The sequence below is a fragment of the Lacerta agilis genome, chromosome 3, assembly GCF_009819535.1.
Source record: "Lacerta agilis isolate rLacAgi1 chromosome 3, rLacAgi1.pri, whole genome shotgun sequence".
Classification (NCBI taxonomy): domain Eukaryota; kingdom Metazoa; phylum Chordata; class Lepidosauria; order Squamata; family Lacertidae; genus Lacerta; species Lacerta agilis.
This window is the reverse complement of record NC_046314.1, coordinates 61837-79730: the sequence shown is the minus strand read 5'-3', so window position 1 is coordinate 79730 and position 17894 is coordinate 61837. Positions and strand designations below refer to the sequence as shown.

The 17894-nt window shown below is 42.1% G+C and overlaps 1 protein-coding gene across 1 annotated transcript in view; it reads left to right on the top strand.

Moving 5' to 3' along the window:
- COL4A1 (collagen type IV alpha 1 chain) overlaps positions 1–17894 on the top strand; it is a 170746-nt gene that overhangs the window by 152215 nt on the left and 637 nt on the right. Inside the window, exons 47-51 of the mRNA XM_033145547.1 lie at positions 1023–1121; positions 1512–1724; positions 2529–2706; positions 6428–6542; positions 16991–17163. Of these exons, the coding sequence (XP_033001438.1) occupies positions 1023–1121; positions 1512–1724; positions 2529–2706; positions 6428–6542; positions 16991–17163 (778 nt within the window). The remainder of the gene's footprint in view (positions 1–1022; positions 1122–1511; positions 1725–2528; positions 2707–6427; positions 6543–16990; positions 17164–17894) is intronic.

Here is a 17894-nt window from a genome sequence, read left to right as displayed (position 1 = left end):
GGACCTAAGTAAGAAGGATGTAAATGGAATACAAATGAATCAGATGAAGCACACGTTTTATTTTCTTATGTTTTAGAATCACATGTTTAGTTACAGGAAAACTGAGAAGTTACAAAGTGTGTTTGTTTTTTAAAGAAGTCAATGAAGATATATTGCAAAAAGAGAGAAAGAGAGAGAAGCTCAGTTGCTCAGTGGTTGCCAGTGGTGGGGCCCCAGGAAGTGATGGTGGAAGTTTGGTAGCTGCAGCAGATGAGAGTTGGAGGGAGTGGGGATTCTACAGCTTTCTTATCCCACATTCTGCAGCCTGAAATAGGGCTGGGCCAGGGGAAAATGGGCATTTGCTGGGTGGAGAAGGAGTTCCATTTAGGGGTCTTTGTACAGTTGCCATGGCTCTGCTTCCATTTTCCTTTTCCCACATCACATACATGCTCAGTGTTGCCTCCTTCCATCTCACACCACATGCCCACTCCAGCCAGCCCCACAGTGGTGAGTGGCACTGTGGTCTAAACCACTGAGCCTCTTGTACCTGCTGATTGGTAGGTCAGTAGTTCAAATCCACACAACGGGGTGAGCTCCCGTTGCTTTGTCCCAGCTTCTGCCAACCTAGCAGTTTGAAAGCACACCAGTGCAAGTAGATAAATAGGTACCACTTGGGCGGGCAGGTAAACAGCACTTGAAGCGATTTAGTCCTGCTGGCTAGCTGTCTGTGGACAAACACTGAAGCAAGATGAGTGCCGCACCCCATAGTCACCTTTGACCATCCAGGGGTCCTTTACCTTTACCTTTTTAGTACCACAAAGTATATATATAAGGGAAAATAGGATAGGCCCATGGTGGGTGGGGGAGGAAAGGACCCACCCCACTGGCCGGATCCAGATCCCACTACTGATGTAGCAATTCCCTGCACACCCTTAGAAGCTGCTCCCCAGGTGTTTAGAATACTGATTTACCCATTGTACATCTTATTTCAAATGATGGTGACTCCATAAATCCACTGTAATGATACATCTTTATATCAACAGGTGTAACAGGACCTGTGGGTGTGACTGGTCTCCCAGGCACTCCGGGATTTGATGGAATGCCTGGTCAGAAAGGAGAAACTGGTCCTGCTGGTCCTCCAGGCAAGTCCAATCTTCTTCCATTGCTAATAATAATAATAATAATAATAATAATAATAATAATAATAAATGTTATTTATACCCCACTCATCTTTCTGGGTTGCTATGTTCTGTATGTAGTCCAGTGCCAAGCCCTAAGGAGTTTAATAGAGACTTCAATAAGTCAAGAGCAATTCTTGATTTATTATTTAAAGGCACATTTATTCAGAAGTGAGTCCCAGTGGTACTTATTCCCAGGTAAGTGTGTTTAGATTTACTGCTGTGTAACACAAACAATGCCAATCCATGTATGTTTACTTTTAAATGTGTCCCATTGTTTCCATGGCTCTGTGTGAGGTGCAAATGAATTCACTGTCATTTAACTGTCTTAGATATACAATTTTTATCTTGCAGGTCCTAGAGGCTTTCCTGGCCCACCTGGTCCTGAAGGCATGCCAGGGTCAATGGGTCCACCAGGGAGTCCCTCTGTAGCTCACGGTTTCCTTGTGACCAGGCACAGCCAAAGCACAGAGGAGCCAACATGCCCATCTGGAACAAGACTGATGTTCCACGGGTATTCTTTGCTTTATGTACAAGGAAACGAACGGGCCCATGGTCAGGACTTGGGTAAGAGAGCAAAAAACAAATCGAGTCAAATGAGCATATTACATTAGAGAAAGACACCTTTGTTGCAATTGCCTTCCCTAAATCAAAATTGTAGTGGACAATTTAGTTTTGTCAACTGCTGCAGCATCTTAAAAGGTGCCATTAAGCTGCTTTCTGCCTCAAAAAGCCAGTCTTGATAAATGGGATCCTGGGCTGTTTGGGGAAGTCTTAACCTGTCACTTGAACCTGCGTTCTTCCTGTACTTGTTCTGCGCCACATAGATTCACAGAACGTAACATTCTAATTAATTATTTTAAAGAATAACTTGGAGAAATGTGAAAACCTAAAATTATTTTATTTTCTTTAACCAAAATAAAAACATTGTAATCATTGTAAGTCTATTGGACAGCTGAAGACATTTTCATGTGGCTCTGAAGGGCATTCTGTCACTTGCTGAAGTGAACAGGCAGGGTCCACCTGTGAACCTTAAGCCCAGAACTCACAAGCAGAGCAGCTGTGCCCAGTTGTTTGCTGTTTCAAAAGCACAAGCATTTTTTCATCAGTTTTTAGGAATGGCATTTTAGCCCACAATCCCCAACCTTCCCTCTTCTCTACCTGTGTGCTGTTCTGCGGGTGCTTCCCGCAATTTCAGAGGGACATGGAGAGGAGGGGAAGATCCATGTCTATGCAGAAATCCTTGTGCAGTCCTTATAGGGCTCATTAGCTGAATCCTGACCATAGCTCTCTAGCCTTGTATAAATTGCTTTGGTTTCATAGAAAACCATTTTTTGTAGAAAAATCAATCTTTTATTTTTGCTATTTTAGGCACAGCTGGGAGCTGTCTACGTAAATTCAGCACAATGCCTTTCCTGTTCTGCAACATTAACAGTGTATGCAATTTTGCCTCAAGGAATGATTATTCTTACTGGTTATCTACCCCTGAGCCAATGCCAATGAGTATGGCTCCTATTACAGGAGACAACATCAGGCCTTTCATCAGTAGGTAAGCATTTAGAAATTTTATATTTACAAATTCCTATATGAAGATTTTGCATTTCTCCAGACAATTTGAGAAATGTATTCCAGAGCAGTTGAAAGGAGCTCCCTCACTATCCAGATGTTCAGGCTGAGGATATATGGATGGCAGGTGGATTGTTGCTCAGAGAGGGATAGAGAAATCAGTGTCAGGTAGTGGAAGGCACAGGACAAGACGGATGGAGCAGAGCAGAGATGCCAGCCAGGATGGAATCCAATCATAGCCTTGCAACCTTGAGGGGAAACTTTCTTCCTCCAGTCCACTGGTGGAGCACACCGTATTTTCCCCAGTATGGAGCCTGAAGCTCAGCGCAGTAGGATGAAAGGACATGGGTTACTTCTCTCCGCAACCCCCCCCCCCATCTTATGTGAGCTTCTGGCTAACTCGGGTGTCGGGGGCAGGGGCCAAAAGCAGGTCAGTATTAACTCACATGGTGTCAGTGAAGTTAACTCTTTATTCAAAGAAACAGCTCAGTGAGGCAGTTGTGAGGATTGAAGGTCCCCATCTTCCCACAGTTGCCTAAATCTCCTCCTCCCCTGGGTCCTTCCCAAACAATCTGAGACTCTGTTGACACTGCTGTTTCTGCTCTGCCCTCTTCATACCTCTATACCTCTTCTGGTCCTGGGAGGGGAGCTGGTCACAGCAGGAAGGGGAGACCCTCTTGCAGCCTGCCTGATCTCTTTTTCTTGCCCCCCTTCCTCTCCAGCCTCTGCTTCTGCCTCTGAGTCTAGACTTGTAATAATAATAATAATAATAATAATAATAATAATAATAATAATAATAATACAGTGGTACCTTGGGTTAAGAACTTAATTCGTTCTGGAGGTCCGTTCTTAACCTGAGGTACCACTTTAGCTAATGGGGGGCCTTCCGTTGCCGCCGCCGCATGATTTTTGTTCTCATCCTGAAGTAAAGTTCTTAACCTGAGGTACTATTTCTGGGTTAGCAGAGTCTGTAACCTGAAGCATCTGTAACCTGAAGTGTCTGTAACACAAGGTACCACTGTAGTAATAATAATAATAATAATAATAATAATAATAATAATAATAATAATAATAATAATAATAATTTATTTATACCCCACCCATCTGGCTGGGTTTCCCCAACCACTCTTGGTGGCTTTAAACAAAATACTAAAAATACAATAAAACATCAAACATTAAAAACTTCCCTAAACAGGGATGCCTTCAGATGTCTTCTAAAAGTCAGATGGTTGTTTATTTCCTTGATATCTGATGGGAGGGTGTTCCACAGGGTGGGTGCCACTACTGAGAAGGCCCTCTGCCAGGTTCCAGTGAGGGAGCTGCCAGAAGGCCCTCGGAGCTGAAAGATGGGGGTGGAGACACTCCTTCAGGTATACTGGGCTGAGGCCATTTAGGGCTTTAAAGGTCAGCACCAACACTTTGAATTGTGCTCGGAAACTTACTGGGAGCCAATGTAGGTATTTCAGGACCAGTGTTATATGATCTCAGTGGCCACACCCAGTCACCAGTCTAGCTGCCGCATTCTGGGTCACCTTCAAAGGTAGCCCCACGTAGAGTGCATTGCAGAGCATGCACCACTCTAGCGAGACAGTCTGCAGGCAGATAGGGGGGTCTCAGCCTGCGTACCAGATGGAGCTGGTGGACAGCTGGCCTGGACACAGAATTGACCTGTGCATCCATGGACAGCTGTGAGTCCAAAATGACTCCCAGGCTGCGCACCTGGTCCTTCAGGGGCACAGTTACCCCACTCAGGACCAGGGAGTCATAGAATCATAGAATCATAGAGTTGGAAGAGACCCCAAGGGCCATCCAGTCCAACCCCCTGCCAAGCAGGAAACACCATCAAAGCATTCCTGACAGATGGCTGTCAAGCCTCCACTTAAAGACCTCCAAAGTCCTCCACACCTGCCCACCCCATCCCCCCAAAACAGTACTTCTGTCTTGTCAGGGATTCAACCTCAATCTGTTAGCCACCATCCATCCACCAACAACCTCCAGATACACTTCCACAGCTTCTCTCTGCTCACTAAACCCTGTTGCCTCCTCAGCTCCCAACACCTCCTCCTCCCATTCTGCTCCTCTTCTGCCTCTGACCACTCATCATCGCCCCACCACCTGGCTCTGAGCCTTCCTCCTCTGGCAGTTCCTTTCCCAGCTGGTGCCTCTCACCACTCCTCAGCCTCCAGCCAGTCCATGACATCACCCCTCCTCTCCCCAGGTTCTCTCTCCCCAGGCGCATATTGCATCCCTTTATTTAGAAAACAACAAAAAACCCAAATTAAAAAACAACTCATAAGTAATAAAGCAGTTGAAAACAATTTAAAACACTTAGGGCAATAATAACAGCAGCATAATACCCAATCAAACCTCTAAACCCGTGTGGTCCAACCTCTCAAACCATTGGCCACAACAGTATTTTGACACAGAACCCATATCATTTCCATATCATAAAGTGTTGGCAATATAGTTAATATTATTTAATATACACAATAATTAAATATATAATTAACTGCACTGTTAATAGATTTAATACACAAACAAATGTATGCACTTTCATTAACAATGCAGACACCAATGGGATGTCTGAGCTGGAAAACAGGAAAGAAAATGGGAAGGTAGCAACATATGAAACTTTTTAGTTTATAAAAAAGCAAGTTAAGAGAAGACACAGTAGACCTGTATCAGCTAATACATAGTGTCAAAAGAAAGTGGATAGAGGTTTGCTTTTTTCCTTCTTCTCTCACAGCAAACACTGTGTTGCCTTCATGTCCTGCTTGTAAGTGCATATCCACCCTCCCTCACCCCAATTAGGGGCCAAGATGACATTTGAGGGAGGCAACATATGTGCCTAATGAAAAAATGGTCCTGTTTCTATTGGGGGGGGGGGTAGATGTGTGAGTGCACCAAAGCCATGAAGGAAAGCAGGAGAGGAGAGGAAGAGAAGAGGCCAAAGGCTTGTGTGGAACCCCCTCCTCTCATGCTCTCTGCTCTGGGTAAATGCCTTGGTGGCCCCTCCCAAATGTAACTCCACCCTGCCCATTTCTCCCCAAACACAACATGATTGGGGGGGGTGAAGTCAGAGAAAAGAAAGGATGTCACATGAACAACGCCTCCCCCCTTAAAATCCAAAACCAAAAACCGATCCGAGGGACAAGACAGTGGGGTGAGAGAGAGGGAAGTTGCAACTCAACTTGCCCCCTCATGGCCCCCTCATCCCAGCCGGATGTGCTCAAGGAATGCCACCCTCTGCCTCTCCATCAGAGGCATCTGCCTGAAGAAGCATCACTCAGCCTGAGTCTTGCCTCACCAGTGGTGGAGATGAAGGTGGTGTTGAAGACATCCTTGCTGAAGCAGAAGTGCAAGCAGCTCTTGCCCATGCTAGAGTTTCGCCATCTTTGATCTGACTGGCACTTGGGAGCTGAAGGGGAGGGGGAATTAGCAGGAGGGAGGGTTATTGCCCATGGGCCACATGCTGGACCATCCTTCCCTAAACAATACGCCAACCCAGTAGTTTGTTCTGCTGCCTCAGCCTTTGTAGCTGGAGTCAGTTGAAGCCCTGTCCTGCCAGGCCAGGTGGGAAATGCCTCCAAGGCAGGAAGCTGTTGTGATGAATAATGCAGTAAAAGGGGGCACTGGAAGATAATGGCTTTTAAGGGTATTCAATCTAAATGTATTTTTTCAACTTTGCATTTTACTTTTCTCAGGTGTGCTGTATGTGAAGCTTCTGCAATGGTAATGGCAGTTCACAGTCAAACAATTCAAATTCCACCATGTCCAGAAGGATGGAGATCGCTGTGGATAGGCTACTCCTTTGTGATGGTAAGTGCTCCAAGTTATACCTGAATCAGGACAATTCATTTAATTCTATTTCTACTACTCCATGTTCCATTCTTTTTCACACAATCTAAAAAGAACCCATTCTTTTTCAGACATATGAGCAAGTTCCCTTTTAAAGTTCTATTTTTGCTTGTCTAGCTGTCCAGATTTCTTAAGGGAGACCCTGGCGACCATGCTAGCTGCGATTTCTTAGGGAATAAATTGAATGGACTCTCATTTTCTGAGTTTATCCACAGCAGCCTGGTTACCCTGCTACAGCAATGCTTAGAATTTAAGATCTGGGGCAAGATGTGTGGTGAAACTAAACTAGGTTTCAGAACTTACCTTAGAGGACAACAACAATTGTGCCTCTCCCCATTAAATGCTGTATTGCTGTGGATGCCACTGCTCTGATTGTGACCTGGAACAACACAAAGAGTAAAGCAGCTAACCAATCATGGGCGTACGCAGGGGGGGCAGATGCCCCCCCTAGAAGCAAGCTACCCCCCCCGAAGCAAAAATGATCGGCGTCCGTTTGGGGTAGACCGGGACAGCGTTTGGAGTAGAGCCGACAGCTGAACAGAGCTAGGAAATAGCCCTGCAGTTCCTGAAGCTGCCACTGGGGGCGCAGGGAGTCCTCAGCCCCACCAGAATCAGCGGAGAGTGGCAGACCTGCTGCTGGAGGTCTCACCCGCTCGCCTCAGCCTTGGGGGAAGAAGGCCCCCCCCCGCGCTGGCTTCCTGGCCATGCCAGCTGCCGCCTCTTTCCCTCCCTCAGCCTTGGTTTCTAAGAGAGTTTGAGATCTCTCACACGGCAACTCAGGGGGGGAACCCTTCCCCCGTTTGTCCTCGACACCCCCCAAGTCCTTGCCATGGGGCTCCCCGTTTTGCAGACACAGGCACAGGCTTCCCCACTCCAGTTGAACTGCGTCCCCTCCCTCCCTATTTAAAAAAAATATTTTTAAAGAGTCCTCTTTGGTGTCAAAATCAGTGCCCTCCTCTCCCGCCTTTATTTTTCAAATCACTTCCTTAACACTGCGAGGCCGGCAAGGAATCTCCCTTCCCCCCCCCCGTGGACTGTGGTCTTGTGGGCTCCAGACGTGTCGTCCCCGCTCCCGATTGACCCTCGTAAGGGGGGAAATCGGGCGAGCGAGGCTCCGGCACGGAGCTGAAGAGACGTCTGCTCCCGTGGAACAAAGCAGCGGTCCTGACAGATCCGAGCACCCAGCACTTCTCAATTGGATTATGCAAAAGAAGCTCTGTGAGTAGTGAATTTTAATTGACTTTTGAAATTAAAAGGAAAAAGATTTGGACTTGCAGAGAGAACGTAAAAAGGAAGCCCGTTCTCTTGGACTGTTTAACAGATCAAGGTAAAGGCAAAGGAGCTAAGCCGCGACTAGCAGGAAAAAGTTTGCGAGTTTTGCCGAACTTTTAAAAAGTTGCTTAAAAGTTATTTAAACTGTTTTTTAAGACTGTATATTAAGGAATATGGCAAAAGAAGACACCGCTCTCCCTCTGGATAGGATCCCGGGTCAGTAGCGGGCTGCGTTACTTTGTTGCCGTTTATTTTATAACTGTTTACGGGCGGAGACATTTTAACTTCTTTGTGGCTGGCTACAGTTATTTTTTTGGACTTGGTGGTTACATTGCAAGAAGAATAGAAAAGTACTGCCTTGGGCTGCTTTAACTTTTCTTGACTTTGGACGAACTTTGGAATTGTTTTAAACTTTTGGAACTTAAGCCTAAAAACTGGAACTGTTGGTTGGAACTGCTTGGGACTCCTGGCTCTGTTGTCCCTTTGTTCTCTGAATCTGCATGTTGACCACCTGGTGTTGTTTTAAGGGATTGTTTTGGTTTGGATTCCTGTGAATGTCTGAGACAATTACAACAACTGAAGTGACCTTGAAATACCAGCTGCAGAGTGTACTGGAGATGCAAGATAGTACAAGAGCAAAAGTAAAAGAAGGACGCAAAGCTTCAATATCAGCAACTACTCAAGAGCAGATGGCGTCTGCTATTGAGAAATTGAATACTAATATTTTGGATTTGACAGAAAGGTTGGCAAAAATAGGAGAAGACGTGAAACAAACACAGACCTCAGTGAATACAGCGGTGAATACAGCAACAGAAAAACTACAAGCTGAAATAAAGGACTCCACTCAGAGACTGGAAAAATCCATTGGTGCAATTGAGGAAGGAGTCAGGCAAAATAGAGAAGAAATTGATAAAATTGGTAAAGAGGTGACAGTCTTAAAAAAGGAAACAGAGGAATTTAAAGAAGTCAAGGAGAAAATAAAAATAGTGGAGACGAAATTGGACAATATTGATTTGGAAAAAATTGAAAAAATTGGATCTCAGCAAAAGAACGTAGAAGAAGCTCTCGCCTTTCTGCAACTCCGAGAGAGAGAAGGGAATCTTCGTCTAAGAGGACTCCCAGAATTGGAAAAGGGCAGCCTGAAGGACTTTATAGTCAATGAATTCTCAACATTCTGGGAGCTGGAGGAGCCTGATGTATCAGCATCCATAGTGAAGGCCTTTAGATTTGGATCCAGAGGAAAGAAAGGTTCCAAAGTGGTCAATGACTGTTTGATTGTTCTACAGAACAGATACCAAAGAGACCACATTTTGGACTTACATTACAAGAATAACCTGGTGGTTCAACAGAAGAAAATAATAATTTTTAAGGACATCCCCAAATATTTCCTTGAGAAAAGAGTATCTTATAACGATCTGGCATCGGAACTGAGAGCCAGGAAGATTCCTTACAGTTGGGTGTTTCCAGAGGGTCTGGCGTTCACATTCAAAGAGAGGAAAGTAAGGATAAAATCCCCGGCTGACAAGCAAAAATTTTTGGACAAGCACCTGGAAGACTTTAAAGGATCAGCACTAGATCTAGCCTTTCTGTTTCAGCGTCCAGGGGTATTGCCATTGCCAGGGGCACCGAGGCCAGAAGACCCAGAAAAAGATAAGAAAGGAGAGGCGACTGGAGGAGAAGACTAAAAGATGGCCTTGAAATTGATGACATGGAATGTTCGGGGTTTGAACCAGAGACCGAAGAGACACAGAGTTTTTCATAGTTTGGAAAAGAAGAAATTGGACATTGTATGTTTACAGGAGACCCATGTAGTCCGACAACACAGAAGGATTTTAAAAAATAAAAAGTTAGGCCAGGAATTCATTTCATCGGATAAAGTCAAGAAGAGAGGTGTGGTAATTTATGTAAAAGAAAAATACAGCCCAAGACAGTTATTTAAAGATGAAGAAGGGAGATACATTGCTATTGAAATTAAGGTACAAGGCGAAAAAAATTTAATTCTGGGACTTTATGCACCAAATGATGGAAAGTCAATTTTTTATAAAAAAATTCATGATCTGCTATTGGACTATTTGGATTATAAAATAGTGTGCCTCGGTGACTTCAATGGTGCAGTTTCCACATTAATGGACAGATCTCAAAGAGCAAAAATTACAAATGATGGGAAACTGCCAAAAACTTTCTTTGAAATGGTAGATAATCTGAATTTGGTGGACGCTTGGAGATTGAGAAATCCAACTGAAACAGAGGCAACTTATTTTTCAGAACCTCAGAAATCATGGTCGAGAATAGATTACATCTGGATTTCAAATGAATTGGCACCAAAAATACAAAAAGCAGAAATTGGTCCTAAGACTTATTCCGATCATAATCCTGTACAATTGAATTTAAAAGTAATTTCCAAGGACTCCTTTAGATGGAGAATGGATGATGCATTGATGAGAGATGCCAAGCTGATAGAAAGAGCTGCAAAGAAGATGAGGGAATATTTCCAAATCAATTTAAATACCGAGGTGGAAAAGAGAATAGTATGGGATGCAAGCAAAGCGGTGATGAGAGGGTTCCTCATAAGCGAAAAAGCAAAAAAGAGGAAGCAGCAAAATGCAGAAATGGAAAGACTTTTGAAATTAATTAAAGGAAAAGAAAAAGAACTAAGAGGTCACCCTAAAAGCCAAAAAACACAGAAAGAAATCAAATACTTGCAGTCCCAATATGCAAAAATTCTGAATCAAGATCTTGAATGGAAGATAAAACTGATGAAGCAAAGAACTTTTGAATCGGCAAATAAATGTGGAAAGCTATTAGCTTGGCAGCTGAAAAAAAGACAGAAAGTAAATACCATCAATAATTTGGTAGTTAATGGAAGAAATGTGGAGAATCCAGAGGAAATTAGATGGTGTTTCCAAAGATTTTACAAACAATTGTATAAGGAAGATAAAATAGAAGAATTGGAGATAGACCAGTTTCTGGAAAAAAATGGATTGCACAAAGTCCCAGAAGATAAAATAAATATGCTCAACCACCCGATTTCCACGCAAGAGATAGAAGATGCAATTAACAACATGCAGATAGGAAAGGCCCCAGGACCAGATGGATTAACTGCAAAGTACTATAAATCTTTAAAAGATTGGCTGTCTCAGCCTTTGAAAGAAGTTTGCAATGAGTTATTAGAAGGAGGTAGGGCACCGGAGACATGGAAAGAGGCCTATATCACACTGATCTTGAAATCAGATTCAGATAAGACTTTGATGAAAAACTACCGTCCGATTTCGCTTTTAAATGTGGATTATAAAATATTTGCTAATGTCATGGCTTCGAGATTAAAAAGAGTGCTGAAAGATTATATTCACAAAGACCAAGCAGGTTTTTTACCAGGAAGAAAAATAAGTAATAATACGAGAATTATTGTGGACATTTTAGAGAAACTGGAAAAAAACATAAATACGGATGCAGCATTAATGTTTATAGACGCAGAAAAAGCCTTTGACAATATATCTTGGACTTTTATGAAGAAAAATCTAGAAAAGATGGCAGTTGGGCAACGATTCCTTAATGGCATTAATGCCATTTATTCAGAACAAAAAGCAAAAATTATAGTTAACAGTGTGATATCGGAGGAAATTAGAGAAAGGAACAAGACAAGGGTGCCCTATCTCCCCTTTGTTGTTTATCACGGTCCTGGAGGTCCTTTTAAATATGATAAGAGCGGAGAAAAAGATCAAAGGAATAAAGGTGGGGGAGAAGGAATACAAACTACGAGCCTATGCGGACGATTTGATGTTATCCCTACAAGAACCTGAAAGCAGTGTCCCCAAAGCCTTAGAAACAATTGAACTTTTTGGACGTGTAGCCGGCTTTAAATTAAATAAGGTGAAGACCAAAGTATTGACTAAAAATTTGAATTCTGTGCAGACACGGAAATTACAGGACCTTACTGGCCTTAACTTTGTTAAGAAAGTAAAATATCTAGGAATTAATTTAACTGTAAAAAATCTAAACCTGTATAAGGACAATTATGAAAAAGTGTGGGCCGAGATAAAAAGAGATTTACAGATATGGACAAGATTGAAAGTTTCATTGATGGGCAGAATAGCTGCCATTAAAATGAATGTATTACCAAGGATGCTGTTTTTATTCCAAGCGATTCCAATTTTAGATAAACTAGACTGTTTTAAGATATGGCAAAAGGACTTGACGAAGTTTATCTGGCAGGGGAAGAAGCCAAGAATTAAATTTAAGATATTAACGGACTCCAAGGAGAGAGGAGGCTTCGCCCTGCCAGATCTAAGGATTTATTTTGAAGCAGCGACCTTTTGCTGGTTGAAGGACTGGTTTAAACTAGACAATACTGATGTATTAGACTTGGAAGGTTTTGACAATGTGTTTGGATGGCATGCATATCTTTGGTATGATAAGGTAAAGGCCCACAAAGCTTTTAAGAATCATATAGTTAGAAAAGCCCTTTATCAGGTTTGGATGAGAAACAAAGATTTGTTGGAGAGAAAAACTCCTAGATGGATCTCACCTGTAGAGGCCAAGGCTTATAAGAGACCTAACATGTCTGCAAGATGGCCAAGATATGTAGATATACTGCAGCAAGAAGGTGAAATTTTTAAGTTGAAAAGTTACGATCAAATGAAAGACGAGGTCACCGACTGGCTGCAGTATCATCAAATTTATGAAACTTTTAGATTAGACAAAAAGATTGGTTTTCAAACAGAAAAATCAAAGCTGGAAACAGAGTTAATCGAACCGAACCCTAAAAACCTTTCCAGGATGTACAATTTGTTGCTAGAGTGGCATACAAAAGATGAATTGGTTAAATCTGCAATGATACATTGGGCAAAAGATGTTGGACATAACATTATGATGGATGACTAGGAGAAGTTGTGGAAAGAAGGTATTAAATTTACTGCTTGTAATGTATTAAGAGAAAATATTATGAAAATGATATATAGATGGTATTTGACACCAGTGAAGTTAGCTAAGATGTATCATGTAACAAGTAATATGTGTTGCAAATGTAAAAATATGGAAGGTACCTTTTATCACATGTGGTGGACATGCCCAAAGGTTAAGGCTTTCTGGGAGAAGATTTACAATGAACTCAAGAAGGTAATGAAAATTACTTTTAGTAAGAAACCAGAGGCCTGCCTTTTGGGCATGACCAATCATGAGATACCCAGTCAGGATAGAGTGTTTTTTATGTATGCCACAACAGCTGCTAGAATTCTACTTGCAAGAAACTGGAAAGGCGAAGAGATCCCGACAGTGGAAGAATGGCAGATGAAGTTAATGGACTTTATGGAACTCGCTGAACTGACCGCGAGACTCCGAGACCAGAGGGAGGAGAAGGTGCAACAGGATTGGAAGAAATTTAAGGACTATTTAAAAAATCGTGAAAAGTTAGATATTTGAAGCAGAACTGGCTTGTTTAATTGGCTTTAGCTAGTTGATGTTAGATGAAAATAGTACACAAGAAATAATGTTATGAATGGTTTAAAATATTTAGCAATGTCTAAGGATATGTTGTTTAAGTAATGAATTATATATGGTTAGTTAGTATCTTTATGATTATTAAGAATAGTGGTGAATGTTAAGAAAATAGTTACAAAGTTACCAAAGTATATTGATATTGAACGCAGTTGAGAGAACGGGGGAAGTCCCCCCAAAGAAGATTGAAACTAGAAATTAAACAATGATTTTCTTTTGGTGTTCCAGTTTAGGTATGTATAGGTTTCTTTTTGTTATTCTTATGTTGTTTTATTGTGTTTGATGTGTTTTTTGTTGTTTTATCTTTTGTTAATTGTTTTTGTGTATTTGTTTGATGTATTTGTTGTTTAATGTAGAAAATAATAAAATCTTTTTTAAAAACAAAAACAAAAATTAATGTTGTTTACATCTCTTCCCCCCCCTTCACATGGCTTAAAGTCACTTGTAATCAGATTTAGTGAGGAAGAATTAAAGAACCTTTTAATGAGGGTGAAAGAGGAGAGCGCAAAATATGGTCTGAAGCTCAACATCAAAAAAACTAAGATCATGGCCACTGGTCCCATCACCTCCTGGCAAATAGAAGGGGAAGAAATGGAGGCAGTGAGAGATTTCACTTTCTTGGGTTCCATGATCACTGCAGATGGTGACAGCAATCACGAAATTAGAAGACGCCTGCTTCTTGGGAGAAAAGCAATGACAAACCTAGACAGCATCTTAAAAAGCAAAGACATCACCTTGCCGACAAAGGTCCGTATAGTTAAAGCTATGGTTTTCCCAATAGCGATGTATGGAAGTGAGTGCTGGACCACAAAGAAGGCTGATCGCCGAAGAATTGATGCTTTTGAATTATGGTGCTGGAGGAGACTCTTGAGAGTCCCATGGACTGCAAGAAGATCAAACCTACCCATTCTTAAAGATATTAGCCCTGAGTGCTCACTAGAAGGACAGATCCTGAAGTTGAGGCTCCAGTACTTTGGCCACCTCATGAGAAGAGAAGACTCCCTAGAAAAGACCCTGATGTTGGGAAAGATGGAGGGCACAAGGAGAAGGCGACGACAGAGGATGAGATGGTTGGACAGTGTTCTCGAAGCTACTAACATGAGTTTGGCCAAACTGCGAGAGGCAGTGAAGGATAGGCGTGCCTGGCGTGCTCTGGTCCATGGGGTCACAAAGAGTCGGACACGACTGAACAACAACAACAATCAGATTTTGGGGTTGATCCACTGGGGTTGGATCAGTATAAATAGAAGAATGCAATTCTATATAAAGGAGAAATATTCCATGTAAATTGGCACACTTGAATTTAAGCATGCTTTACAGTCAAGGCTATAGGAATAAACCAATTTAAATGCTTTGTAAAGTTGGGATTTTACCCCCAGGACTGGATTGAAATGAAAGTTTTGAACAAGTTTTCTTCAAACCCAAGAAAAATGATATTAGTATAAGACATGTAACTAGAATAAAAAAAAATTTTTTCAAGCAAATCATTGTAATAACTATCATAATAAAGCACTGCTATAATTATATATAATTTTCTTAAAATTTTGGTTTCATTCACCTTTTCCGTGCTGAAATGTCACAACCTGAGTGACCATGGCTTGCCCCCCCCCTAGTTTTGATCCTGGGTACGCCCCTGTAACCAATGAACTCAAACTTGCACAGGGACAAAGGAGGAAGCCTTCACCCTGGTGTGGCTCCCCTTTATCACACATGTGGCACAACAAGACAATGTCCTAACCACCACCACCCGCAAACAGCAGACAAGTCAATAGGGTTGATCCAACAAAACCCCCCCACACCCACACATACACACAAAGAAACCATACTGCAAGCAACCGAATGCAAGCAACGAAGTTCTGGAGCCTCTAATCTCTCAACAACAAAAATAAAGAAATGTATAAAGGACCTATTCACGTGATGCTGACACAAAAACCCTGCACAAACACCATGCAATAGAATGAAAAATCATTATCCCTGCTATCTCTCCCTCTCTTCTCCCCCAACTGCATAATGTCTAAGACAAGTGTCTCATACTGAATGTAAAAGAACTATGGAAAAGACCCTATGAACTGAAAGTGAATACACTTTTTTGTTACACAAGAAAATCTGTAATAAAAATTAAATAAAAAGGAAAGTAGCTTGAAAGAATTAGAAGACACAAACTGTCCCATTGGAAAATAATTGGGAACTCAAAGCTTTTCTCTTATTGCCCCTTCCCCAACTCCTTTTAAGCTCAAAAGAAATTGGTTGCATTTTAATAACAATAACATTAACTTTATGACAATATTTTAAAAATGCAAATATATAAGGCCCCTGAAATGCTATTAGGACAGAACAAATAACTAAGCGGATAAGGATCAATTTGAGGACTATACCTTGGTGAGCCTTGGTCACCCTGGTACTGAGACTGGAATGAGAAGAGTGGGACTCTGGTTCTGGATCTTTCAGCAAATTTTGATAGCATTGACACCGATATCCTGGTCATGTCTCCTGGACCCCTGAACTGGCTCTGTGGGGTGGTTATTAGGAGTCCGTTTTTCCACTCCTGCTTGCACAGCTGTGTCCAGAGAACACCATTGGGAGATTGCTTCAGTCTTATAGTCCTTGCACTATGATGTCATAGAGCACAATCTTGTCCTCAGTGCTGTTCACCACTGGGAGGAGTCATTAGACATTTTGAGTGGAAGTGTCATAGGTATCCCGATTCTGGTTTCCATGGTGGGTGGTTCCAGTCTCCAGGAGACTAGCTTGTGTTGGGTGGGTTTGTGTAGACACTTAAAGCAGCCACAGAATTATCTTAAAATGTACCTTTAATGAAGGACTGTCTGTTTGATAGCCAGTGGGGTGGATGGTAAAACCTGGGCTTTGAGCACCATATGCTTTTGTGGTTGCATGTTTAATACAGGGTAAGCCTAATTTGAACATAGTGGTATTTTTTCAAGGTAAAAATTATTGTTTTTTGGAGTCTCCTTCTCAAAAATGGCCCAACTTATCAACTTAAAACCAAGGAGGAATCAGCATGAATCCATAGAATACTAAAAGTACACACCCTATAAGCAAAATAAAAACTGGCAGCATGAACAATTAAAAAACAAATCAAAGCATTTATTATTAGTAAGAAAAACAACAGCAGCCCATCACATGCCATTGCACGCCTTGGAACAGAGGGAGATTTTCACCTGGTGACATTGGCAGTAGGCAGGCCTCACTGGGAAAGGGTTTCATTAATCCCATGTCAGCTTTCTCCAAATGTCCCTCAGAGGTGGAACATGGCGGGCTCCACTAGTAGGTTCATATCAGAAAAGATTGTGCTGTCAACCATTGTGGTATCTGTATAGAATGTACTGTAAGTCACTGTTCAAAGTCAGCCATAAGCTTTGTGGCATCTTAAAGATGAACAAATTTTATTATAATATAAATTTTCAGAGACCACTTCACCTGATGCATCAGATACACAAAATATTTTAACATCTAAATTGGTCAAAGTAACTATTTTTCAGCTTCCAGTCCCATCTGTAGAATACAAATAATAGTTATTTACCCCACTGAATTGTTATTAAATACTAAATGTACTGTTGAATTTTGTGTAATTATAAACAATCATCTTTTCTTATCAACTGATGCATAACCTGTATTTTTGGCAGCACACCAGTGCTGGTGCAGAGGGCTCAGGCCAAGCTCTGGCATCTCCAGGTTCCTGTCTGGAAGAGTTCCGCAGTGCTCCCTTCATAGAATGCCATGGCAAGGGCACCTGCAATTATTACGCAAATGCTTACAGCTTCTGGCTTGCCACTATTGAGAGAAATGAAATGTTCAAGTAAGTTGGGAGCATCTTCTGCATTGACAATACCTGTACAAGGATATAAAAATGCATTTCGAAAGCAGCTTTTTAAATAGTTAAAATTAATGTAACTAGATGTGACAGAGTGGACTTACTTTGCATTTTTGGTCCTTTTTCTGGTTTGTTTCAGTTGTGCTTCTACCTGACCAGATTCTATCAGTCAGATTCCCACTGCAATTGAGATCCCAATACAAGCTGTATGCATACTTTAATGCATATTTTGGTCTATTACTTTGGACCTGATACAGATTCAGCCTAGAGAAGAAGTGCATTACAGCCAGTTATGGGTCAGGAACTGAAGTGTGCTCAGCAGAGGAACATATGCTCTGTGGCTCGCCTCTCAAAGCAGTGTGCAGAGTACACTTGCACGCCGCAGCCCAGTTGAGGGAGGGGCCTGACCCAGGAATGGTGTGGCCAGCTGGCGGCATTGAGCTGTCATGCAGGGAAGCTGTCTCTGCAGCTCCCTCACACGCCTAATGAGGGAGCCTGTCGTGGGACCCCTGGTCACACCCCCTCAAAAAAATGTGCCCGGTGTGCTGCCCCCCCCCCGCCCCTCATACTGTGCCATTGTGCCCTGAGTATTACAACCCAAATCACTTCATTGAACCCAAATCACTGGCATTTAATGTGACTTGTCAATAGCTCCTTGTCAAGTGCTTTCATTGTCTATTTTAGGAATAGTTCTTTCATGTTCTGCTTCCATGTTT